This window comes from Canis lupus, chromosome 21, assembly GCF_003254725.2.
Source record: "Canis lupus dingo isolate Sandy chromosome 21, ASM325472v2, whole genome shotgun sequence".
NCBI classification, from domain to species: domain Eukaryota; kingdom Metazoa; phylum Chordata; class Mammalia; order Carnivora; family Canidae; genus Canis; species Canis lupus.
In genome coordinates this window covers 37,307,241-37,334,711 of record NC_064263.1, presented here as the reverse complement: position 1 = coordinate 37,334,711, position 27,471 = coordinate 37,307,241, and the positions used below count along the sequence as shown (strand labels likewise).

The 27,471-nt window shown below is 42.6% G+C and overlaps 1 protein-coding gene across 1 annotated transcript in view; it reads right to left on the bottom strand.

The window, feature by feature from the left end:
• SPON1 (spondin 1) overlaps window positions 1-27,471 on the bottom strand; it is a 251,331-nt gene that overhangs the window by 209,389 nt on the left and 14,471 nt on the right. Inside the window, 1 exon segment of the mRNA XM_025459563.3 lies at window positions 23,014-23,120. Coding sequence (XP_025315348.1) covers window positions 23,014-23,120 — 107 coding nt within the window.

Here is a 27,471-nt window from a genome sequence, read left to right as displayed (position 1 = left end):
AAGGGAAAGAACACCCCAAAGTTTGGGATGTTGTGGGCTTGAGAAAGTAAATAATCCCTCGGAGTCTCTTTCCTTATTTCTAAAATATTTCTAACACTTCCTTATAGATGGCCTGTAAAGATTAGAGCTAAAGGAGATAGGGCACCCAGTGTATAGCCAGGCATCCACTGGGTACTCAATAAATGTTGGCCATTACTAAGAGTAATATGGGGATAATTGCAGTGAAACTATTACATCCTCTAGGGGGTGTGCTTGACCTGAATGGAGCCTAAATCTATAAACATGAATAATTTTTTTAAATTGCTGACATGTCCAGAGATGTTGGAACTGTTTATTATAGTCTAGCTTCCTTGAGAATAAGTACACTGGGATGCACTTAGAAATTTAATAAGGTGAGCTAGATTTCCCCCAGCTGGGTAAACTGGTTGCTTAAGAGGCAGTGTATTCAGTAGTGGCAACAGAGTGAAGAGAATTCAAGCAGCTTCCAATAGTGTATTTGAGCTGCATAGACCCCAGGAAGATCCTACTCAATATCCAGGCAACACGGTGAATGGGACTTAGGGCAAGAGCAGCCACTGGTGGGTCAGAGAATTTGGGGGAAACAATTGTCACAAAGCCCCCTTAATTCCCTTCTTCTTCTTCTTCTTTTTTTAAACAGAATGGCCAAATTGGATTAATTTGCAAGTCTTACTCAGAGAGGAGCTCTAAAATGACTAATTATCACTCCTTTACTAATAGAGTCAGATTTGTTTTTTACTCCAAAATCCCAAACTAGGATAAAAGCTGCCCAAATGGAAGTGGAGTGGGCTTGGTTTTCTCAGTCTCTGAGCACCACCCCCATGCCCGTACCAACGAAGCAGACAAGGCTACACAGACTATGTTCAAAGAACAAGAAGCAAAAGGACTATCTATTCAATAACCTGCATAATCAGCCTAAGAATTAGCAGAAGTTGTTAGCATGGGCCTCTGGGACTTGCCTGGATCCATATTCCCAGCCTGCAAGTTCTTCTGAAGGAGAAGCAAGAGCCTAGGTTCAGGCTGGAACAAACTGATTTAGTAACATGTGTGAAATTACATTTGGAGGATGGGGTTGCTGTTAGAAACAGACCCACAGGGAAAGATGTAAGAAATATCATAGTCATCCAGGACCATTTTGTGCAGGGACAGGCCACACCTCTCCAATGAAGCCGGATACGTAAATGGACACATATGATGTTTAATAACTATAAAACAACACCTAAGATAGAGCCACCCTTTTGTTCAATAAACCGTTGTTAATTAATTAACTACCAAGAACTAATTTTTGTGGTGCTGGACTCTGGAGATTCCAAGATGATTAAAACACGATTTACTTTCAAGGGACTCTCAGTTTAGAAGATTGAGAGCATGAAGTACAATACAAGGAAAATTCACCCGAACCAAGGACGGTGGAAGCCTAAGGTGGATGTGGCTTCCACTGAGGGTTGGGGTAGCAAAGGAGGAACAGGAGTAGCTTCACAGAGGAAGTGTGGTTTAGTGGAAAAAATGTAGGCATAAGCTATGAATCCAACCTAATATAGCAAAGAGAAAACAAAGACCATTGCACCTGGCTTACCTGCCTCGGTGAGTTTGGGTAGCTGTGAACAGATGCATGGTAATCTATTGAGAAACGGGCCCGCATTGAGAATAGCGTGATCACGTTTCCCCATGTACGTGGTCATGTGCGCACATGGAAGCGCGTGTGCACACACTCTTGTCGCATAGGTCACCTGCTTGGCCTATGTCAGCAGGAGCTCTCCTCCTCTCAGCAAATGTGAAGCTTCCACATTCTCCACAAGCCCCCGTCCTCCCTGGAGCTCCTCCACCTTCACTGGGCTCACCTTCTGCCTCATGTGTCCCTCCAACTCTGTCTTTCCCTTCCACCTCCACACTTCTCTCTGCCACAACCATTTTTCACATCTGTGGCTCTTCCTTTCCAGAATGAGCTCCCAGTCTGCTCCTAATTCCATCGTGCTCTTATCTCCAGATGCTAATCCTCTTGTATCTCTAATCTTTCCTGTCTACCATGGCTTCACCAACAGCCTAAGTCCAAAGAACCAGCCTGAACCCCGTCTTGAGCTCCCAATTCAAATTTCCACCTAACAGTGAACCTCTCCAACTGAATTATCTGCTTGGCCTTTAAACAGGTGCAAGATGGAGCTATGATTTGTCCACCAACCTTTCTCCTCTTCCTGTATCTGATCTCCATCCTGCCATTATTCCATTATCCATTCATTTCTTTGGGCAATACGCATTTCTGAGGCATTTAAGTGTGTCAGATAACATGATAAGCACTAGGAATATAATGGCTGCAGTCATCAACTGATGGGAAAGATGGACATTAAACACACAGTCCTCCATTACAAACATAATTAATATCTGTGGAACTTTCTACAAAGGAAGACTATACATGTAACTAGAGCATATAAGAGCATATATGGGTGCTAAAGAAAACTCTTCCAAGGAAGCAACTTGAAAAATACATAGGCTGCTATCTAAAGACTGGGTAGATATTAGGTGGGAAAAGATAGGTTGAGTGTCCCAAAGAACAACAACAAAAACATTTATTTACAAAGGTCCTGGGGCAGGAGGGAACTTGGAGTGTTCATAGATCAGTGTATCTACAGCCCAGGAAGCAAGGGGGAGATGATGTGACAAGAGAGATAAGTAGGGGCCAAATCTTGCTAGGCTGGTATGAAATTTTGTCTCCTTTCTGAAATTTTAGTAATAAATGTACTACCTTAAACAAACAATTATTGAGCACCTACTTTGTACTTGGTACTTTTCTAGATGCTGGGGACACAGGGAATATAGCAGAAGATGAAACAGAGATCTGAATCCATGGAGCCAATATACTGGTCCTACAGGCACTGAAGGGTGCTCAGCAGAAGCACTTTGAGGTGGCAAAAGTGGGAGCAGGGAGGTCACTGTGGTCATCCAGAGGTACATGACGACAGATTCAACTAAGACTGAGCTGGGCAGAACAGAAGCTGGTGAAGGGTACTTGGGAGGTACTATCAATAGGACATACGAGTAGATTCATCAGGAAATGGGTCAGTTTTTCTTTACTGTGAGATTTTGGGTTGTTATTTTAAGAAGAGTCATGGAAGATGAGATGGCAACCCTGAGCTGAAGGAAAAGCTCTAATGGGAAAGAAAATACTGTTTCTACAAAAGGGAGAAGTGGCCATTAGCCATTGAAGGCTCTCAAGAAGGTTAGAGAGGGAGGTTCCCAGAGCCCAAGCAGAGAACATGGCCTTGGGAGGAGGGAGAGAGTGCTCCCTTACCTTAGTGGGAGGATGGTGAGGAAAGACGCAGGTAACTTGATACCAACAAGTTAAAGAGTTTTGGTACAGGAATATCCTTGCGTGTCTGTGTGTGTCGTTGTTGTTGAATGTTTTCCTATAGAAAAGGAGATCAGGCCATTCAATGAGACTAATGAAGAAAGAGGTAGAAAAAAGCTGAGAAACTACAGGAAATCAGCAGTAGGGAAATGGGAAAGAGAACTTTCCAGAAGAATTTAGTCAGATTGCCAGGCAGGTTGAGGGCCTTCCAAGGTCAGTGATGGTAAACAGATGTGTGTGGCGGGCAGAAACACCTCCAAAATATATTCATCTCCTAATTCCTGGAAACTGTGCATATAACCTTACATGGCACAAGAGGTGGTTAATTTAAGGATCTTGAGAGGAGCTTATCCTGGATTACCTGGGTGGGCCTAGACACAATCACATGCATCCTTAAAAGATAAAGGCAGGAGGATTGAGACAGAGACACGGGGAGAAGGCCATGTGAAGACAGGCAGAGACTGCAGTGATGTGGCCACAAGCTAAGACTGCCAGCAGCCTCCAGAGACTGGAGGAGATGAGGAAGGGATTCCCCTCTAGATCCCTCGGAGGGAATGCAGTCCGGTTGACACCTCGATTTTGGCTCAAGGAAACTGATTTTGGATTTCCAGGTGCCAGAACTATGAGAGAATAAATTTCTGCTGTTGAAGCCACCAAGGCTGTGGGACTCTGTTAGAGCAGACTCCTACCATTTCATACCCAGGAGACGCACCATTTCAGTCTACCCAGCTGCACTGCAGTGAGACTTTCCACACGGCTCAGATGCAAGCACGCAAAGAAACCAAAGACATGTTCCTTCAGGGTTGGAATCTGGTGAGGTGGATGTGAAGACAGGGGTAAGGAGGTTCTGGGCTCCAGCCTACAAGTTAGTGGGATACTGAGTTTAGATGAAGAGGGGCAAGAAGAGATGAGGGGACAGTCAGATGGAAAGACAGCAGAGGGCTCGATGGACCAGCCTCCCAGCACCCATGGCCAAGCAAGAAGCCTCAGAGTCCTACTCAGCCCTTCAATTGTTCCCACTATTTAACTGGCCAGGAATCTGGGCCACGTGAGCTCTTTAATGTAGGTGGCAAATATTCATCTCTTGATGGATGGGCCTTGTCATCTCTCCTGGGGCTCCTGCCACAACCTCCTAACCAGCCTTCCCACCTTTGGTCTTACATTTTCCAAATTCTTCAAGATTGATAAGAGTTATCTTCCTCAGATTTAATTATAATTAATTACAACGTTCCCTAGTCTAAAACTCTCCTCCCCTTGCCAACAAACATATTTCCCTCTGCAGATTGGTAAAAGGATAAAAAGTCCATAGCCCTAAACTGGCGTGGGAGGGCATTTAGATTCCAGCTTTCATCATAGCAACTTGGAATTCCTTGCCATTCCCAGACCATAGCACTGTTTTCCATGCCTCCAATCCTTTGGCCTTGCTCTTCCTTCTGCCAGTGCTGCCTTCTCCTCAAGCTTTGTTTTTGTTTTTTTAAGATTTATTTATTCATGAGAGATACAGAGAGAGAGGCAGAGACACAGGCAGAGGGAGAAGCAGGCTCCCTGCAGGAGCTCGATGTGGGACTCCATCCCAGATCCCAGGATCACGATCTGAGCCAAAGGCAGACCCCAACTGCTGAGCCACCCAGGTGTCCCTCTCCTCAGGCTTTGGAATTCAGCTAAAGATTAGCTTCTCCCATGCTCCCCTCATAATAAGCACTAATGCTTATTAAGCACCAATGTATTAGACATCATGTTAAATCCTTTCCTTACAATTACCTCATTTGATTCGCCCAGTGAAGTAGGTACTGTTATTACTATTCCCATTTCATAGGGAGGGAAAAAAATGGGCTTAGAGAGGCCATGGAATGGAGTTGCAGAATCAACAGTAGTTTTCTTACATTTTCACCCTTCCATTCCTTCTTAACCCCATCAGCCTGGATTTAGTGCTATTACTCCACTGAACTGGTTCTTCCAGTTTCTTCAATGGTCTCCATGTTGCCAGGAGACACTTTTCCATCATCTCCTTACATATCCTTCAGTGTCAGAGGACTAACCACTTTCTGTTTCCTAAAATACTCTCCTCTCATGTGTTCCCAGTTTTTAAATTTTTCTCTCTGGCTCTGGCTGTGGCTCTTTTTGCTTCTCCTCTCTACCTGACCTCTAAATCTGTGTCTGAGACTTGACACTAGTGATGTTTGGGGTCAGATAATTCTTTGTTGTGGGCAGCTGTCCTGTGCATTGTCCCTGTGCATTGATGGGGTCAGATAATTCTTTGTTGTGGGCAGCTGTCCTGTGCATTGTGTGTTTATTTATTTTTATTTTTTATTTTTTTAAAGATTTAATTTATTTGTTCATGAGAGACACACAGAGAGAGAGAGAAAGAGGCAGAGACACAGGCAGAGGAAGAAGCAGGCTCCATGCAAGGAGCCTGATGTGGGACTCGATCCCGGGTCCAGGATCACACCCCAGGCCGAAGGCGGCGTTAAACCGCTGAGCCACCTGGGCTGCCCTTGTTGGGTGTTTAGCAGCATCCACGGCCTCTACCCACTGAAGACCAGTAGCACCCTCCCACACACCAGCAGTGATAACCCAGAGAGTTTCCAGACACTGTCAAATGTCCCCATGGAACCTTGTAATGTTCCATGTCCTATGGAATGGAAGAACCAGTTTAGTGGAGTAATAGCACTACATCCAGGCTAATGGGGTTAAGAAGGGAATGGAAGGGTGAAGATGTAAGAAAAACAATCTGTAGGCATAATTCTCTTGAGATACTTGGTTCTGAAGGGGATGCAGAGAAACGAGGTGGTGGGACATGTAGTCCTAGGACTTTTTGGGTTTTTTAATGATAGGAGATCCTGGTGGTACTGCCTCCTCCCCAGCCTGGACCCTTGACCAGCCTTCTCAATGGTGTTCTTATTTGCTCTCCTTTGGCTGGATGCCTGTACCTTCTCATCTTCCATTGTACCCCTGGCTTTGTCAGCCCTGTGAAAATCCCACCACCTGTTCACTCGGCTCCTGCAACCAGGCTCTTGAGGGTTGATGGAGAAAATTTCAAATCTAGTCTGAAGGTTCCTCCTAGGGATGTGTTTTTTAAACTGGGTCTCTCTGTTGTTAGGCGGTCTTTCCATTCATTTTACGGACTTCATACTTACTCCTGCCCTTGTTCCCAGCCTCTTTTATATCCTCAATCTTTAGCCCTGTCCTTGCTCCTCTACAGATGAGCTTGCCTCTACCTACTTGAAAAATACTTGTTGAGCATGTTTCTGGCCAAGCTGTAATCAATGTTTATGGATTTCTTGAAGTGTGGTCTGTAGGGAATCTGTACCAGATTTATTTGGGGCATTCTTAAAAAATGCAGGGCCCTCTGTCCCAAGTCCTCCCCCTCTTACATGCATAGAATCCAATTCTCTAGGTTGGAGGCCCAAAGGGGCGCATTAAAAATAAAAACCCAGGAGATGCTGATGTTCATTTCAATTTGAAAAAAAAAATGGTATTATATATTATTTGATCTTCTCAATAATCTTGTGAGGGAGATATTAATATTAAAGACTGAATTATATGGAGAGCATCCCCCTTGAAGTCTATCACCTTCATTTCTTGTTCATCAAATTGTTGTATGTTTTCACCAGTTTCCTTTGCCTTCCCCTAGCCTTCAAATAAAGAAGCATTCCCTCCCACCCTGATCAAGAGTAAGTCCTCGTTAAAAGGCTGGCTTTAATCCAAGCCTTCCTTTCTTCCTTTGGTTCTTGATCTACCAGTTGATGATGACAATGATGATAGTGGTAGTTATAATAGCTGTTATCTATTGATCCTATCATATGTGCCAGCTCCTTTGAAATGTCTTTTTTTAATTTCATAGTTCATCTAATCTTCAAATATTTCTTCTACTCCTTTCTCTTTTTCCTTGTCTGGTATTCCCATTATACCTATGTTATACCTTTTGTAATTGTCCCACAGGTTTTGGATATTCTGATCTCCCCACCCCCCACTCTTTTTCTCCTCTCTGCATTTCAGTTTGGAAAACCTCTACTGACATATCCTCAAGCTCACTAATCCTTTCCTTGGCCATGTCTGACCTGCTGATAAGTCCATCAAAGGTATTCTTCATATCTATTACAGTGTTTTTGGCTTCCAGCATTTTCTTTTGATTCCTTCATGGAATTTTAAATTCTTTGCTTACATCACCATCTGTTCTTGCATGTTGTCCACTTTTTCTGTTATAGTTCTTAGCATATCAGTCACAATTCTTTTAACTTCCCAGTCTGATAATTGCAAAATCTCTGCTCTAAGTCTGGTTCTGATGCTTGCTTTGTCTCTTCAGACTGTGTTTTTTCTTGCCTCTTAGCATGCTTTCTAATTCTGTGTTAAAAGCCAGACACGATCTGTAGGATAACAGGAACTGAGATAAATAAAACTTTAGCGTGAGGTTTTCTGTTTATCTTGTTGGAAGTTGGACTGTGTTTAATAGTTTGCTGTGGCTCTAGGTGTCATAGGCTTCAATCCTCCCCCTACCCAGTATCCTTATTTCTGTCTTCTCTATGATTCTTGGTTTTCTCTAGAAACTCTTTCTTAAACAGAGTTTGTGCCCTGAATCTCTCTTAGTTATAATCCACCGTCATTATCCTGGAGGCCTGTTGTTGGGACAATAAGGTATTGGGAAGGGGAAGCAGTCTATAACCTGATGATTAAATCTGGTTTTTACTAGGCCAGTCTCTAGGCGGTGACTTTCAAAAGCGTTTCTCAGCCTTCTTCTCTCTCTTTTTTTTTTATAAATTATTTTTTATTGGTGTTCAATTTGCCAACATAGAGAATAACACCCAGTGCTCATCCCATCAAGTGCCCCCCTCAGTGCCCATCACCCAGTCACCCCCACCCCCTGCCCACCTCCCCTTCCACCACCCCTAGTTCGTTTCCCAGAGTTAGGAGTCTTTCATGTTCTATCTCCCTTTCTGATATTTCCCACTCATTCATTTGGGGAATATAAAAAATAGTAAAAGGGAATAAAGGGGAAAGGAGAAAAAATGAGTGGGAAATATCTTTTTTTTTAACCCTCCCCCCCCACCCTTATGTGGGATAGGAAGGCTAGAGGGGGCTAGAGTTGGCTAATTGCCCTTCCCAAAGCCCAGATGTGGCTCCGGTAGTTTCACTTGAGGGGAAATCTTATTATGGAGACTGTTCTAGATATATATCAAAATGGTTATTTTTTTCCACTTCCCTCTACCAGGAGAGAATTTTTCTCTGATCTTCACCAGGTGTGGCTTCTGGAGGTAAATTTCACAAAAAGTGTGGAGATCCCCTAATTCTGGTCTCTGAGGATTTTAATTCTCAAGCTAGTCTCTACTCAGCATCTGGCTGAGTCAGTGACAAGAGAAGTGTCCCTTTCAGTTATAGCCTCCAGCACTTCTGTTCTGGAGAAGCTGTGATTCTCAGTAGCCCCGGTCTCTCCAGTTTTGGGGCAAGGAGGAGCAGTTTGTCTTGTGTCCTTGATTCACGGATGGATATAATTAGAGTTATTGATTTTCAGTTTTTCAGCTTTTTTCTTGTGAGGACAGGAGTAGACTTCCAAGCTCTTTGTATGTGAAAGCAGAAACTGGAAATGCTGATCTAATCTTTACAACTCTCTGAGTTTATATTTTTCCAAACTGACAGGCAAGGAAACTGAAGCTTAGCAAGGTTAAATTAAGTGGCCCAAGCGTATGCAGTCAGTGAGGGGTAGAATGGCTCTATTGCCACTAAAATGGTAAAATTAAATTGGGATCCAAGCAAAGTCCGGTACCACAATCTAGAAAGGCAGCTGCACAAGCACAAGCTGCTTTAAGAAGAGGCCCGGAGGTATGCATAAGCATGTGTGTCCTTGCATAGATATATATAAAGAAGCCCTACGATGGTAGCGGACTTTAAGAAGGAAAAGAGTTGAAAGTAGATACCAGAATCCTTGTTTCCTACCAAAGAGTCAGTTTCATTCTATTGTCAAAAAAACAATTTGCTTTATGGCTGAATTTTAAAAGGCACACTGGTGGCACCTGGGTGAACCGAGTTGGTTGAGCGTCTAACTCTTGATTTCCACTCATCATGTTCTCAGGGTCATGAGATCAAGCCCTGCATCAGACTCCAGGCTGAGCATGGAGCCTGCTTAAGATTCTCATTCTCTCTCTCTCTCTCTCTCTCTTCCTTTGCCCCTCCCCTTCTCGATAAATAAATAAATAAATAGGCACACCTAAGAAACTGACAGGTATTGGGATGCCTGGGTGGCTCAGCAGTTGAGTGTCTGCCTTCGGCTCAGGGTGTGATCCCAGAGTCCCAGAATCAAATCCCACATTGGGCTCCCTGCATGGAGCCTGCTTCTCCTGTCTCTGCCTCTCAATCTCTCTCTCTGCCTCTCTCTGTGTCTCTCATGAATAAGTAAATAAAATCTTTAAAAAAAAAAAAGAAACTGACAGGTATTTATTAAATGCTTACTATATGCCAGGCACTGTGATAGTGCTGAACAGATATGTGCCAAACAAAGCAGTGCCCCTACCTTCATGAAGGAGACACGGTAGTGAGGAGAAATAGCTAATAAACCCTCTAACTATAACATGTCAGGTGGTGACAAGTAAAAGAAGAGAGCTAAAGCAAGGTAAGTGGGATTGAGTGATGGGGGTGTTGTTTTCTAAGAGATGGTCAGAAATGTACTCTTTGACAAACATAACCTATGAGCAGAAACCTGAAAGAAGTGAGGGAGAGAGATCTAGGGAAAGAGCATCATGGGCAGAGGGAAGGGGAAATAAAGAGTCCTTGAAGCATGCATCAGTGGCTTAACTTAAAACAAAAGCTCATTCAATCTGCAGCTGACATAAAGCTGTGAGGACAGTGATTAATTATGTTGGATAAAAGATGCCAAATCTAGAAGAATCTTGAAATGCTGGAGAGATGAGCTATGTTGAATAATCAATGTATCAGGGCAAAAATCTAAGGTCTTGAATTTTATTTCAAGAAGGTAATTGCACAAGAATGGGATTTGCAGTTGTGGTTTAGTCAATATGTGGTAAATGGATGGGAGCTCCTTCCACCCAATACTCTGGCCTCCCCCAAAGAACTATGGAACATCAGGTACCGGGAGTGGGGGCAGCTGGAGGGACACTTCTGTGTCCAAGCGGGCACACTAAGACAGAGTAATTTGGCAAAGGTTATACATTCTCCCTAAAAGTAAGATCTGAATCGGGCTCCTACTCAAATTCCTACTTGATCAGATGTGACAGAAACTGGTAAAATAATATATATCAAGAGCCTAAAAACTATCTGATACAGAAACTTGGGGCTCTATCCCATGGAAATTATCTAAAATATAGAAAAGAAAAGTCTGCAGGGCAGGGATTTTTGTCTGTTTGATCATAGTTATATTCTCACAGCCTAGAACATGCCTTGTATATACTAGTCTTAATAAGCATTTGTTGAATGAATAAATAAATGAAACAGGTTTTCTTTATAAAAATTATTTCTAATATTTTTTAAATCTTCCAAAATTTCCTACAATAGACTACTGTTTAAGTAAACCATGATCCATTCACTCTTTAGATTTACCTCTATTTTAAAAAGCAAACCATTTAAATGTAACACCAGAATTAAGATCTGTCCCATAAAGTAATTAGATCTGGAATGGAGGTATTATTCTCATGTTATTTATTTATTTTATTTTATTTTATTTTATTTTATTTTATTTTACTTATTCATGAGAGACACAGACGGAGAGGCAGAGACATAGGTAGTGGGAGAAGCAGGCTCCCCGCAGGAAGCCAGATGTGGGACTTGATCCCCGGACCAGAAATCACACCCTGAGCCGATGGCAGATGTGCAACCCCTGAGCCACCCAGGTGTCCTTCATTATTCTCATTTTAAAGATGAGGGGATTGCAAGATCACATAGTGACTTATTGGCATTTTTAAGCTACTTATTTCATATGTGATAAAAAAAAATCCTTTGATGAGGACACAAACAAACAAATGGGAAGATATTCTATGCTCCTGGATTGGAAGAATTCACATTGTGAAAATGTCCATACTATCCGAAGAAATCCCCAGATTTGATGTAATCCCTATCAAAATACCAATAGCATTTTTCACAGAACTAGAATAAATAATACTAAAATTTGTTTGGAACCACTAAAGAATAGCCAAAGCAATCGCAAGTAAGAAGAACAAAACTGGAAGTATGATAATATCTGACTTCAAAATATACTACAAAGCTATAGTAATCAAAACAGTATGTTATTGGCACAAAAATAGATCATTGCAACAAAATAGGGAGCCCAGAAATAAACCTACACTTACACAGTCAATTAATTTATGATAAAGATGGCAGGAATATACAATGGGGAAGGACAGTCTTTTCAATAAATGGTGTTGGGAAAACTGGACAGATACATATAAAAGAATGAAAAGAATGACCATTTTCTTATACCATACACAAAACTAAAATCAAAATGTATTAAAGACCTAAATGTGAGACATGAAACCATAAAATTCCTAGAAGAAAACACAGGCAATAATTTCTTTGACATTGGCCTTAGCAACATATTTCTAGATATGTCTCCTGAGGCAAGGGGAAACAAGCAAAAGTAAACTATTGAGACTACATCAAAATAAAAAGCTTTTGCACAGCAAAGGAAGCCATCAACAAAATGAAAAGACAATGTACTGAATGATAGAAGATATTTACAAATGATATATCTGATAAAAGGTTAATATCTGAAATATATAAAGAACTTATACAACTCTACATCAAAAAACAAATCATCTGATTAAAAATGGGCAGAGGACCTTCATTTTTCCAGAGAAGACATCCAGATGGAAAGATGTTCAACATCATTCATCATCAGAGAAATGCAAATCAAAATGACAATGGGATATTACCTTACACTTGTCAGAATGGCTAGAATCAAAAAGATGAGAAATAACAAATATTGGTGAGGATGTGGAGAAAGGGAACCCCTGGTGCACTGCTGGTGGGAATGCAAATTGGTACAGCCACTGTGGAAAACAGTGTGAAGTTTCCTCAAAAAGTTAAACATAGAAATACCATATGACCTGGTAATTTCACCACTGTTTACCCAAAGAAAAAAATCCCACTAATTTGAAAAGATATATGCACATTTATATTCATTGCAGTGTTATTTCCAATAGCCAAGAAATGGAAACAACCCAAGTGTCCATCAATAGATGAACGGATGAGGATGTGGCATCTCTATAAAAAAATGGAATATTGCTCAGCCACCAAAAAGGATAAGATCTTGCTCTCTAGAGAGTATTATGTTAAATCAGACAGTGAAAAATACCACATGATTGCACTTATATGTAGACTCTAAAAAACCAAACAGATGAATAAACAAAAAGCAGAAATGGACACATAAATACAGAGAACAAACAGATGGTTGCCAGAGGGGAGGCGTGAGGGGGATGAACAAAATGAGTGAAGGACAGTGGGAGATGCAAGCTTCCAGTTATGCAATGACTATGTCACGGGGACGAAAGGTGCAGCCCAAGGAACACAGTCAATGGTAGTGTAATAGCGCTGTATGGGGACCGATGTGGTGAACACAGCATAATGTATACAGTCGTCAAATCATTATGTCGTACACCTGAAACAGGTGTAATGTTGTGTGTCAACTATACTTCAATTAAAAAAATAAAAAATTTTAAAGTAGGGCAGCCCCAGTGGCTCAGCGGTTTAGCACCGCCTTCAGCCCAGGGTGTGATCCTGGAGACCTGGGATCGAGTCCCACATCGGGCTCCCAGCATGGAGCCTGCTTCTCCCTCTGCCTGTGTCTGTGTCTGTCTGTCAGTCTGTCTGTCTGTCTCTCATGAATAAATAAAATCTTAAAAAAAAATTTTTTTAAGTAAAAATAGAGGCCCCTGGCTGGCTCATTCAGAAGAGCATGTGACTCTTGATCTTAGGGTTGCAAGTTCGAACACCATGTTGGGTATAGAGATTACTTAAAAATCTTTAAGAAAAAATAATAATAAAACAATAAAGAGGAGAGGATGGCAAGGCTACACGGTGCTTACCAGCATTTTTAAGCTACTCAATATATACCTGATAGAATTTTGTTGGGGGCAGTAACAGTTTTATAATATCGGCTACACAATTCTATAACATATTTAAAAATGATTTCCAGACCTTTAGAAAGATGGATGTGGAAACAATACTAGCTCCCATGCAAGAAAGCGTGAGACCTACTAATGCCCACGAACAAGGGGGAAAGGCCAGAAATTCTAGCGGCAAGTCATCCATCCATTTGGAAAACATTTATCAACTGGCCAGTGTGCCAAGCCTTTGGGAGGCCGTGGGAACACAGAGGCGGCCACGGCCCAGACGTCTGGTGCCCTGCAGAATCCTGTGGGGGAACGGGGATTTAACAGATCAGGGCCACAGCATGTGGAGAACTAGGATAAAGGGATGTGCCAAGTGTGCAGGAGCTCAGAGATGCGGGAGGGGCCCATGCTCCAGATGGGATGGAAGTGGGACATGGGTGGCAGGTGAGGAACCCGTGAAGTGATAGACCCAGTGTGCTCTCTGGAACGAGCCTGAAGGGATGTTAGGGGACCAGCAGGCGCCGTCTGTGTGTCCGTCCCACACTTCTGCTCCCAGAGCTACACGAGCTGCTGAAGGGACGAGACAGCAGAGTCTGTCCTCACGGTTTCCACCCTTGCCCACTGCCACCTATGGTCCTGTGCCCCTTGTCATGTTTCTGTCTCACTCAGTGTCACCTGGCCTGTGTGATGTGGATGAGAATAGCACCAACCTCCCGGGAGGGTCAGAAACAGACTGGAAACCAGTACACTTACTTATTTATGGGACAAGTATGTGCTGAGGGCCTGTTGTGTGGCAGGCACTGAACCGAGCACGGGGTGTGCTTTTGAGAAAGAATCAAGCAGTCCTGTTCTCATGGAACTTGGAGCTAAGAGGGAGAAAATTAAACAAACAACTAGATGGGTTCATACCTGGAGGTGATAGTTGTCATTCCCCCCCCACCCCCACCCCCCATTTGCAGCCTTTGTCAGGGTAGAATTTGAAGCTGGGTTCAGTGAAGCTGAGGTGTGGGCAGAGGTCACAGAGCCAGGGATGGAGCCCAGCCAACCACCTGGCACCCTCACTGACCGCAGTTCTGCTTTTATTTACTGGGTATCCTGGATCCAGCAACACTGAAGTTTTTCTATTTTACTTTATAGCCTTCTCAATCATATTGCAGTGAAGATAGAGTCAGACGAGGCTGCCTCTGCCCTCACTGGTGGAGCTGGACAGACAGGAGGTTGGTTATATCCCAGATGGGATGTCTGCCCTGTACAGGTTGGGGTTTGTGATTCACCTGCCCCAGGGATGTGGGAAGAGTCCCTGAAACTGCAGGCTCAGGAGGAAGAGACCTAGATTGATGGTTCATTATATCCCAGCAGTGTGTTGGGAGTCCTACACAAATTATCTCATCCGATCCTCAAAATAACCTTTATCATCCCTGTTTTATAGATGAAGGAACTAGGATTCAAGGACATTAAGCAACTTCTTCAGCCAGCAGGTAGGAGCAGAATTTGAGCCCAGGTGCGCTGACTCCAGAACCATGTTCTTTTCACACACCCAGTGTATATTCTAAATAAAAAAGTTAAGCTAGAATTGGAAGAAGAATGAGATACATGGTCTTTTTTGAGGATGAAAAATCAGCTTGGATGGGAATGCTTTCTTCTTTCATAATGTCTCATATACCCACCAGTGACACTATCAAATTCCAAATGACCACCTCTAGAAATAGAGGAGCACGTCTGTGTGTGTGTGTGTGCGCGCGCGCGCCTCGCGCAGAAAGAGAGATCAGCTTTGGTTTAACCCTGTAATTTAATTCTTGAAATTAATAATAAAGAAATGTTCACAGATGCTAACAAAGATTTATGTGTTGTGTTCACTGCAGTGGCTTTTTCAGGAGCAGAGAGAAAAAAAAAAAGGAAAACTGGAACTACCTATCTTGCCCAACAATAGAGGAATGGTTGAATAAATTATAATTCAATGAAATAGTGGAGTATCATAAAGCCATTAAAATTCATGCTCTGGAATGATGTTTAATTGCATTGAAATATACTCATAATACAATATTCATGAAAAATAAAAGAGGATCTAAGACCCTATATATAGTTTGGTTCCAATATTTGTTGAACACCTACATATATGCATATATATTTAAAATCCCCTCCTTAAAATTTAAAATGTATCCAAATGTCAGTGATGATTATCTGTAAGATGACATTTTTTATTTCTTCTTTATCCTTCCCTGTATTTATCCTTTTCTGTATTTTCCAACACAAAGCAAAAATGAGTTCTGTTGCTCCAGTCCCATAGCTGCATCTGGTTCTCAGACTCAGGACTTGCTTGCTTGGAAGAAAACTACTTTTCATCCTCAGAAGCAGACGTCAGAGATTGGGGCTGTGGAAGCCTGAGGATCCAATGTCCACCTCAGGTACTCACAAGGCAAGCTACTTCTCACTCCTCTTACAAATGATTTCAGACAGTAATTTAAAAAAAAGAAAGCTGAGTGTCGAACAAGAGGTATTGTCATTGCTTTTAAAATGTGTTCTTTTGATGGTTCTTTTAGAATCACATCTCTACAGAGGCATTTTACACTGAGTGAGTTCCTGAAGGGAAGGGGTTGGCACAGCATGTCTTTCATACCCTGGTTCATCTGTTCATTCATTCATTCATTCATTCATGTAAGAAAACTTACTATGTCCTCTCTGGGCTCTATGCACTAATCAAAAATGATACAGTGAAACTTTAAGTAGGGAAAGTTTTAAGATGGAAGTCTGAGGAAAGAGTAGAGCGGTCTTCACACATACCCTTCATGTTCACCCCTTGTCCACCTGTAAACTTCAACCACCCAAAGAGACAACTCAGAGTAATCCCCTCCTTAAATGTCCTTTCTCTCCTCCCAAATCAGCACTCATGCCTCATTTCCTAAAGATGACTGTTTTCTTATCTGCACACACGCAGCAATTCTAGCGCCCAGCATGTTGCAATATAGTTCTTTCCATATAGTTCTTATCGGCTTGCTTAATGTACTTCCACAAATCCAAGTCTCTCTTCTTGTACATGGGCAATTGGCTTACTCTATGTCACAGGTGGAAATGATAGAATTTCCCTAGGGTAAACAAATGAAACCATCCCAAGATGTAAAGAAGTAAATGTCTAGGTGCTCCTGTAACCCACTTGGGATCCACTAGTGTACACAGCATAACAGGGTTGGAAAATTTGGCTGTAGATTTTGACCTCTTGATACCAGGGGCCAGGCCTTAATTATTCATCTCAGTATGCTTAGAGCCTACTATGCTGCCTTTCACATAGCTCGTAATTAGTGCTTTCACTAATTCATCTGACCTAGCATTTGCTGAGTGTCCACCATCTGCCAGCCATGGTGCTGATTGTTAGAAATATACTAGTGAACAAAACAGATACGGTTTTGCCCTACAATTTGGTAGGGGCAGAGCAATGTTAAACAAATAATCCTACAGACAAATACATAACTATAAGTTGTAAAAACCACTCTGAAGGGTAAGTACAGAGTGCTATGAATGCTAAGGAACTATCTGAATAAATGAATGAATGAATAAAAACACTGCATTTTACACTAATATTTATTCACTAGGAGGGTGTACGCTATATATATAAAGAGAAAATATCGTGAGCTCCCTCAGGATGGATTAAGAAGCCCATAAGACAATCTAACTCCTGTGTTCATGCTCCTATGATACATCCTAAGACCTCATCAGTTTTTCATGGTGCTATCTCATAGATGACTCTTCTGAATTTACAGGCAACTAAAAATCCCAAAGTATTTTGTTGTTGTTTGCTCAATGTGCTGCCACAAATTCAACTATCTCGGCTTGCACATGTGCAATTGGTTATTTGGATTTAAGCAGGTGACCTTCTGTGTTCCTCCATTAGCTTTCATTTTGCTAGATTTGGTCTATCAACTTGACCTCCCCAAACCTATGATTGGAGATTGCCCCAATCCTAGTCCTGACATGGGAATATATAGTTCCCTTCACATCACTGAGTGTGGTTACCATGATGAAACGCCCATTATCAGGCTGTTGAAAGGAGTGCTGAGTAGAATTTTATAATCACTTTTGCAATACCTATCAAAAACATTATAATGTCCATACCCTTTGCATTTGAAATGCAAATGCAATGAAATAGATTGCAAAGGATACGGCAGGTTGAAAAATCCTAGTATCCTTTTAAGGGCATGATTAAACTGAGGGGACTGTAATAGAAGATTTCCCCGTAAGCTAAGAAAATTCCTAACAACAGGCTTGCAATAGCATTTTGTTTTTAGAAAAGTGTGTCCAAACCTCTCTGAGCTTCTCACGTAGCTCAGGCCCCATTAGATGCAAATACAGATTATTAATGAAGAGAAAATGAAAAGAGGTTAGAAACAGGTGATTAAGAATACAGAATAATTAGTCATTATAAAGATACTTGTTGCTATGGTATTGATAAGGGATCGTCTCAGGCAAACAACGCTTTATAAATGAGGCTTTCTTCCTTTGATTGGCAGACTATTACCCAAGCTGGTTGATGCCTACAGGCCTTAAGAACAAAATAAAGGGATGGTATTATAAATTGCCAGCTTAAAATTTTGCCAATAAATATTTGAGTGCCTACTCCTTGTGGAGCATGGTTAGAGGTACTGTCTGGTGGAGCTTATAATTTAATGGAAGGGGACAGAGAACATTCAAGTCAACAAGGACACTGACACATCGTGTGGAATAAAGGCAACAGGACAAAAATTAAGTGGGGAAGAAGGACAGGAAGTCCAGTCCAGAAACGGAAGGTGGGGGGAGAGGGGGAATTTCAAATAGGGTGATTCGGATGGCCTCCCCGAGAAAGGGACATCTGAGCAGAGACCTGAAGGAAGTAGGAGAATGAGCTGGACTGTTGGCTGGGCCATGGGCATTCCAGGGAGCAATTCGGTTTTAGCAATGCAATGTTACAGGATTAGTGGGTTACTTTTATGCAGGCAGTCCATCCCCTGCATTCCTTGTCACTTTCAATTAACCATAAGCACACCCAGCTCGCTCATCAAAGACAGAGTCCCATGTCTCTCCCTTCTGGCAGCCAGAGACAGATACCCTCGTCTGTGCCAAGCCTGCCATGCTGGACCCGCCACTGGAAGCAGAGAAGTAGCCCTACCCCCTTCTCCTTGGGCCTTCTGCCACATGGTGAGAGCGTAACCCTGTACCCAGTGGCCCCATTCCCTCCCCTGATGAGTCTAAAGGGGCATTAAAATTCACATTTGTTTGTACCTGGTGAGTCTGCATTCTCTGTGTAAGGGCTCACTCATGTAGAAGCAAAATCACCCAACTCCCAGAGTTACTTTCAGAACTAAGCGTGTAATCTTTAACCAGATTTAAAGAGCAGTAGAATTTTGTTATTGTGGCGAAGTCCTCAAAATCGTTTTATCTGGAGTGAGGATGTTAACAAAGAAGGAGATTTAAATAGCAGTTAATCACTATGTATGTGTTTTTAAAATCACCATGGCCTTTGCAGTTTCTGGTCACCTGCTCAAGTTCCAGCCACACCTGCCAGCAGCACAGCTGATGTAAGGTACAGTTACAAGGAGGACACTGAGGTATAGGAGGGCAGGACTGTGTCTGGTTTTTCTACCCATTGTTACCCCCCAGTGCCTACCTTGGTGCCTGGCTCGTAGGAGACACTCCATAAATGCTCACGAGTAAATGAATGACACCAAAGATGACAGCTTTGGTAGAGAGAGAGGAGACCTGCGTGCTCAAGTGGGAGGGGGCAGGTATAGAGACTACGATGTCTGAAGCAGGAGAGGTAAGGTGGAGGCATGGTCTGGGATTCCTCTCCCTATGGCCTCTGGGACAAGGGGAACTGAAATGGAGCATGCATTTCATGCACAAGGGCAGGGCAGGGGCAGGGGGAGGAAGGGTGAGAACATCACTGGCGCACTGTTTGGCCCCTCTCCCCCACGTAGATGTTGGATTATTTTGGTCACTTTACTTAGCAGCTTGGAGACTCAGTTCCATCCCCTGGAAAATGTGGGTAACAGCACTGACCTCACAGGGTTGCTGTGAGAACTAAGTAGGATAATGCATATAAAACCCTTGGCACAGAGACTTCTACCATAAAAACGTCCTAGTAGACTCTCATGTTTTCACTTAACGTGGACACGTTGGGAGGCAGTGTACACCGTGGTGGGGAGCAGCGATCCGGAGCCAGACTGGCTGAGTCTGAATCCCAGCTTTATCACTCCGAGCTGAGTGGTCTTAAGAAAGTTACTTAATTGCCCTGAGCCACAATTCCCTCATCTGTGAAAAACAGGACAACAACGCCTATCTCCTAGGGTTGCTCTGCGGATTAAATCAGTTAATAAATGTAAACCACTTAGAACAGTATCTGGCACACAAGCATTATTACTGTCTGCTAGGTGTTTTTTTTTTTAAGATTTATTTATTTATGATAGACATAGAGAGAGACAGAGAGGCAGAGACACAGGCAGAGGGAGAAGCAGGCTCCATGCCGGGAGCCCGACGTGGGACTCGATCCCGGGACTCCAGGATCACGCCCTGGGCCAAAGGCAGGAGCTAAACCGCTGAGCCACCCAGGGATCCCCTAGGTGTTTGTTTGTTTGTTTTTTTATATTTGTTTCCCACTTTGATTCCTCTGGGACTAGTGGAAGCAGCGAGGATATGTGGGAGCAGATGGATGTGTTGATGTGATGGTGGACAAGGTCATATCGGATGGGCTGGATCCAGGTCTCATTTCAACACTGGTTCTCAAACTCGAGCAGACACACTGGATTCACCCTTTGTTAAAGCATGGGTCGTGCTCAGAGTTTCTCATTCAGTAGGTCTGGGTGGGGCTTGAGATTTTGTATTTCTAACAAGTTCCCAGATGGTGCTGATGCCGCTAGTCCAGGGACCACACTCTGAGAACCCTCGTGACGTTATAAAAAAGGATGTCCGAAGCTCCAAAAGATGGAGGAAGGAAGGATGCGTAAAGAGATAGGGGTTCTGGAAAATTCCAACTAGGACTGTGCAATGGACACTAGTGGAAAGAATGATGTGTTCATTTATTCACTCAACAAACAATTATTCACTGCCCACTGTGAGCTGTGCCCTGTATTCACCCATCAGTTTAAAGGAACAAGATTTAGTGGGGTAGAAATGACAATGAGTTGGGAAGGACTATCAATTTATTGAATTGAAACAGAAGCCTTTAAAGAAAGAAGCCACATCCTCCTCAGGCCTACTTCTACATCGTGTCTCCATTAGGCCTAACTCAGGCATCATTTGTGTGTGTGTGTGTGTGTGTGTGTGTGTGTGTGTGTGTCTTATAGGATATACACAAAATTGGCCAATCTAACCATTTTAAGTGTACAGTTCAGTGGCATCCAGTACACCCACATTTTCATACAGTCATCACCCCTGTTCCCCTCCAGAATGTTTTTTTCATCTTCCAAACTGAAACTCGATTCCTGTCCATCAATAATTCCCTATTCCCTCTTCCCCTGCGCCCCCTGGCAACTACCGCTGGACTTTCTCTTTCTCTGGATTTGACTGCCCTAGCTCCTTCACATAAGTGGAATCATATAGTACGTGTCCTTTTGTGACTAGCTTACTTCACTTCACACAGTGTCATCAAGGTTCACTCATGTTGTAGCATGTGTAAGAATGTCCTTCCTTGTTAACAGTTAATATTGCACTGTCTGTATACACATTTGTTTATCCATTCTCGCATCAATGGATGTTTGGGTTGTTTATACCTCTTGGCTACTGTCAATAGTGCTACTATGAACAGGGGTGTACAAATATTTGTTTGAACCCTGCTTTCAACTCTTTTGAGTATATATATCTTTCTCTAAATATCATCTTAAAGCAGATAAATTTTGTTTAGGTGAAAATTAAGGTCATACATTCCCCATCCAACCTTCCAACCCTCTACCCTTTTCCCTTCATAGAACTTTTCCCCTCCTGACACTCAGGTACCCAGATGTCTCAGCTGCCTGAATCTGATAAATCATCCACACCTCCAGGTAAATTAGCACAACAAGGACCAGGGGAATATATCTCAATGCTTTATGGGCTGAAGGCATGCATGAATCTCCCTTTCGCTATGATGACAAGCTTACCAAGACACTGTCCAAACACACTTGTGCCAGGAGCTTATTCAGTACTATTCAGAGATTAAACAATTTAGTCTCTGGGATCAGACAGCTGGTGGAGGGACCTGGTGTCTTACCATTTACTAACTGTTGAAGCAAATGAGTTAATCTTGCTAGTTTCAATTTCCTGATCCATAAAATACGGATACTAGCTCCTGTTCACTTGGTTGTTTGGAGAATTAAAGTGAGATATAGGCACACTAATTAAATTAAGATAAACCAAGATAAGGTAAAGAACTTAACATAGCACCTGGCATATGGTCAGAACCCAACAGATATTGGGCATTGTTAGTATTATAATTGAGTAACTCCTTCAGATATACGCCCCAAAAGTTCCTCCTACCTAGATACACAGAAGGACATTATAATGAGCATGGAATTAATAGTCCCACTAGGCCAGAGGCCCAGAGGCCTAAACAATGGACATTTTTTTAAGACATGGGATTCAAAATTACCACCTGGCTACAAAAGATTAAAAGATGTCTTTGGATGGGGAAGATATTTTGGGGCAGGGTCCTCTGTGGCACCCACAATTACACGAGTCCCCAGCAGTCAACTATGGGTGTATCTTTGAGGTTGTTTTTTTTTTTCCTTCTGAGTTTGCAAATGCCAGATAAAAAACAGATTCTAGAACAATGGAAATTTGAGATGAGAAATGGATATAGCCAATTTGGCCAGGCCTCCTCCTAGGATGGCCCCAATCCTTCTGGGACATGTTCTGATGACTGGACAGCCTTTTTCTAAATCTCTGAAAGGGGATGATGTTCCCGCCATTTCCCTTGGAAGAATATTCCACGGTGAAATATGACTCACTGTCAGGGCCCTTGCCTTTGAGATTCTCTTTCTTCTCTTGACCCACTTTCGTCTTGCTGTGCCCTTTTGTGCAAAGTCAAACACAGCCTCCCCTGGAGGAGGCTGCTCTATGAGGACTGACATTTAAAGACCATTACCACCTCTAACACTCAGCCCTGTTCATTTAGCCAAGCAAAGCATGTTTAATTCTTTTAATCTCCATTCATAAATCAATCTCTTCGTTCCCTTAATAGTCCTTCTCCTATGCTTTGAATTCCTTCCAGTCTGGCCATCCTAAGCTCTTGTTCCGTTTACACTTGAGAATTGCCCGTCAATCTCGAAATGGCTCTCAGGAAAACCAGCTGGGCCCTGCCAGGGCTCCAAGTGCTCCCACTGGTGCTGGGCTGTCTGCTGCCCACAGACACTGGGAGGCCTGAGAAGAGCCCTGCCTGTTGGCCAGATCCAAAGGCCTTCAGGCATTTGCTGCCTACACTACTCTGTCTTTCACATGGACCTGGCCCAGCTGGCCCATGGTCAAGGGAAGTGCCCGAGAAGCCACCTCAGACATTTTGATCTCTGCTGTCACTCCAGCTCGTCTACATGTCCACCCTTCACCTGGCGTCCACCCGCAAGGGCACAAGGGCAACTGAGGAGCCCAGAGGGGTCTTACCTGGAAGGTCCCAGCATGGTCTTCTTCCTTATCACCCTCTCTGTTCTCTTTGAGGGCAATTAATGTGAATCCTCTGAAGTATGAGGGAGGGGCAGCTGAAAGTGTTACTGTGGAGAGAGAAGAAAGCAGATTAGAAGCACAGGAACTAGCTGGCTTCTATCTGACAAATGGATGTTCGTGAACTTCTCCATCAACACATCAGACCTGTGGGTGGGAAGGGCAGTGGACAGCAGAGAAGCCTCATGCCTCTGAGTCATGAGCTATTGCCCTCCACCCTGCTCCCCCTTACATTTCAGAACCTGCAAAATGCCTGAACTATGATCTTAGTTGGGCCTCCCTGAAGCAACAAAGGCTTTGGTGAGCTCCTTCCCAGTATTCACAATTTGATAAAGATAGTCCCCAGTCAGCAACCCCCATCTTGACAGCTACCTAATATTACACTTCCATCAGACTGGTCCAAGAGAAATCTAGCTGCTCACAGCACAAACTCCCTCACGAGGTCTTATAGGAGCAGAGGCTGCTGTGCATTTTCCAAAACATACTTCCCTTTTCTTCTGGGCTCTCAGCTAAACCAAATTCTCAGCTTCCCTTGAAGTTAGGTCTGCTTGCACCCTCATCCTGCCAAGGGAAAGCATGAACAGACATGATGCCTACTGCTTCCTGCCTGGCCCATACAAACTCTCCATAGGATCCTCCACTCTTCCTCTCCTATCTATGCCTGCTGAATGCAGGGCATCCAGTAGAAGACTCTGGTATCCAGGAGAAGATGGTGGAGCCACAGGATGGAAGGAACCTGGGTTTCTGAATAGCTACACAGAGAATCATCCACTGAGCAGAAACATCCATATTCTACTTTGCATGAACTGGAAATAAACTTATATTGGGGAGGATTGTTTGTTATAGCAGTTGGAGTTATGACTCTACATTCCTTCTCTTACTTCTCACACCTACCCAGATAACTATGTGTTCATGGAAATCTAGCTCAAGGGCCTTCTCAGCAATCATGGTCACCCCTTCCTTTGTATCTCCAATCTCTCGAGATGGAAATCCTTTATTGCAATTTTTGCACCACATTGCAATTCCCTTTTTACCTGCCTTCTCCACTGGACTGTGAGTTAATGCTGGAGAGGAACTCGTTTTAATTCTCTTTGCAACCCTAGCGTAGAGCCTGACATCTAATAAATGCTCAATTCAAGTTGCTTGAAATTCATATAAGTTGAGATTTAAATTACACTTTGGACTAAAGTGCTAAGATTCTAGCCTTAAGAAACATGGAATTATAGATTATCGGAGCCTCAAGCCTACCCCAAGAATTCTTCGTTCCAGACTCCCAATTTCACAGATTGGAAACAAAGACACAGAAGTTACCAGACACCCCAAGGTAGTAGGACCACTCAGAGGCAGACTTAGGGATAGACTCCTTCCCCAGCTTAACATTCTACCCATGGTGGTACATATTGAGTGTATAGTATAGGTATTCCACAACTGTTAAGTTTTGAAATTTTAAAAATCCACTCACTTGACATATAACATTTACATGATTCTGATAAGAAACCCCTGTTGGGGAAGGACATTCTAGTCTTCTAGTTTCAGCCCTAAAAATAAAGGACCCCAAACCAAAACTTAAACAATTGTCTTGGATAAGGCAGCAGTGGTCACGATGATATCTCAGGGAGGGACTCTGAGACACGAAGATTGCCAATCTCATGCTATAATTGGTCAGTTCATCCCACAAAAGTAATAGAGCATCCTGACTGGCCACTTATGTCTATAAAATGTCAGAAAGACCTTCCCAGTAAGGCAAAAAGGGCATGAGAAAAAGCACAGTAAAAGAGAGTCAGGAAAGTAGGGTGCCCAACAGTGGCCAGCAGAAAATGAGGACTGTGATGTCAGAAGAAAGAGGCGAGATCTCTGAGGGACAAAATGACAGGCTTAAAGCAGTCTGAGGCTATCTAGAGTGGGGTGGCAAATGACCAAGCAAAACAGAAACAGACTCATGGTTACAGAGAACAATCTGGTGGTCCTCAGAGGGCAGTGGAGTGGGGGGAATGGGTGAAATCAGGGAAGAAGATTAAAAGGTACAAACTTCCAGTTAGAAAATAAGTAAGACACGGTGATGCAACATACAGCATAGGGAATATAGTTAATAATATTGTAAAGACTTTGTATGGTGACAGAGAGTAGCTAGATTTATCAGGGTGATTGCTTTGTGATGCATAGAAATGTTGACTCACTATGCTGTGCACCTGAAACTAATATAGTATTGTCTGTCAACCGCACTGCAATTTAAAAAAAAAAACCTACAGGTGGGCATGATAACAGCACTTACCTCAAAGTAAGAGTGTGAAGTGTGAATGGAAAGTTCTGAAAATCCTGCCTGGAATATAATAGGCACTTAATAAATATTAGCTCTTATTATCAGTGATGAGATTATCACATTGCATTTTGTGGATAAGTGTTTTTTACCTATTCATTTAAGTCCTTCAAAAGCAAGAACCATATCTAAGCTCAGCACAGTGATTAGCACAGAGGTGATGTGATGTGTAATTAAGTTCACTGAATCGTGTTCATGGACTAGTAAACTTAGTATTATAAAGATGTCAGTTCTTCTTAAATTGATTTATAGATTTAGCGCAATCGAAATTAAATTGCCATCATGGTTTTTCTGTGAAATGATAGGTTGATTCTAAAATGTCTATGAAAAATGCAAAGGGACATAAAAAAAAAAAAAGAAAATGCAAAGGGTCGAGAATATCCAAGGTAGTCCTGAGAAAGAAGTAAAAAGTTGGAGGGCTTGTACTACCACATATCAAGACTTACGCAGCTATAGAAGTTCAGCCAGTGTATTAGAGAAGAGGCCAACTGTAGAGTCTGGGGTCTAGAAAAAGTTTCACAAGTACATGGAAACTTGATGTATGATTAAGGATGTACTGCAGAGCAGTTGGGGGGGAAAGACGATTATCTTTAAAAAAGGTGCTAGGGCAACTGGACAACTTGTAGAAACAGGTGAATCTTGGTCTCTACACATCACACACAAAATAAACTTCACAGAGATGGTGGAGCTAAACATGAAGAGCAAAACAGCCAAGCTTTGAGAAGTTGGCCAAGGATGGAATATGAATGACCTTGGAGTCAGAAAGATTTTTTTTTTTTCAGAAAAAATTTTTTTTAAAAACAGGACATTAAAAAAAAGAAAAAAAAAAACAGGACATTAAAAAAAACGCTGACAATAAAGGAGAAGACATATAAAGGGGATGATACAAAAATTTTGCTCAACAAAAGACACCATTCGGAACAAGTACGGCAGAGTGCAGAAGGCATTTGCAATGCACATAACCATAATCAACTTTAATCCAGAACATATAAAAACTATTTCAGATCAATAAGAAAAAGATAGCCAACCCAACAGAGAAAAAATAGGCAAGACACATGAACTAGGGCAGTCCAGGTGGCTCAGCGGTTTAGGGCTGCCTTCAGCCCAGGGTGTGATCCTGGAGACCTGGGATCGAGTCCCATGTCGGGCTCCCTGTGTGGAGCCTGGTTCTCCCTCTGCTTGTGTGTGTACCTCTCTCTCTCTCTCTGTGTCTCTCATGAATAAATAAATCAAATCTTAAAAAAAAAGAAAAGACATGAACTAATACTTCACAAAGAAGGTGCTCAAATGGCCAAAAAGTGTCAGAAAAGACACTCGACCTCGTTAGTGAACAGGGAGATAGAAATTACTGCATTTCTACCAGATTGGCTAAATGTAAAAGGATTAACTGATATCAAATGTTAACTGGAACTTTCACACCCTACTGAACCGAAAATAAGCAGTTTTCACTGGAAAAGTCTTTGGCAGGATTTACTGAAGCTGAACATATACATACCCCATGATCCAGTAATGCCAGTCCTGAATCAACACGAATGTGTACAGATGTGGGCCACACAACACCTATCACAAGATTCATGGTAACATTGTATTAGCACCCAAACGGAAACACTCCATGTCCATCATCAGTAGGATGGACATGGAAGCTGTGGCACATTCGTATAATTGAATGCACTGTAGTAATGAAAATGAGGGAATTCCTGCTACATACAAGAGGGATGGATCTTTTAAACACAATTGAGTGAAAGAAGACACACAAAAGGGCACCTGGGTGGCTCAGTGGCTGAGTGTCTGCCTTTGGTTCTGGTCGTGATCCTGGGGTCCCTGGCGTTCCTAGGTAGAGTCCCACATCGGACTCCCCACCAAGGAACCTGTTTCTCCCTCTGCCTATGTCTCTGCCTCTCTCTCTGTCTCTCATGAATAAATGAATAAAATCTTAAAAAAAAAAAGAGACACACAAAATAATACAAAAGTTGTGTGTCTTCTTTCACTCAAGATTTATATCAAGTTCAAAAACAGACAAAGTCATCTATGATGCCAGAGACCAGGACAGCAGTTACACATGCAGCAAAGTGGAACAAGTGATT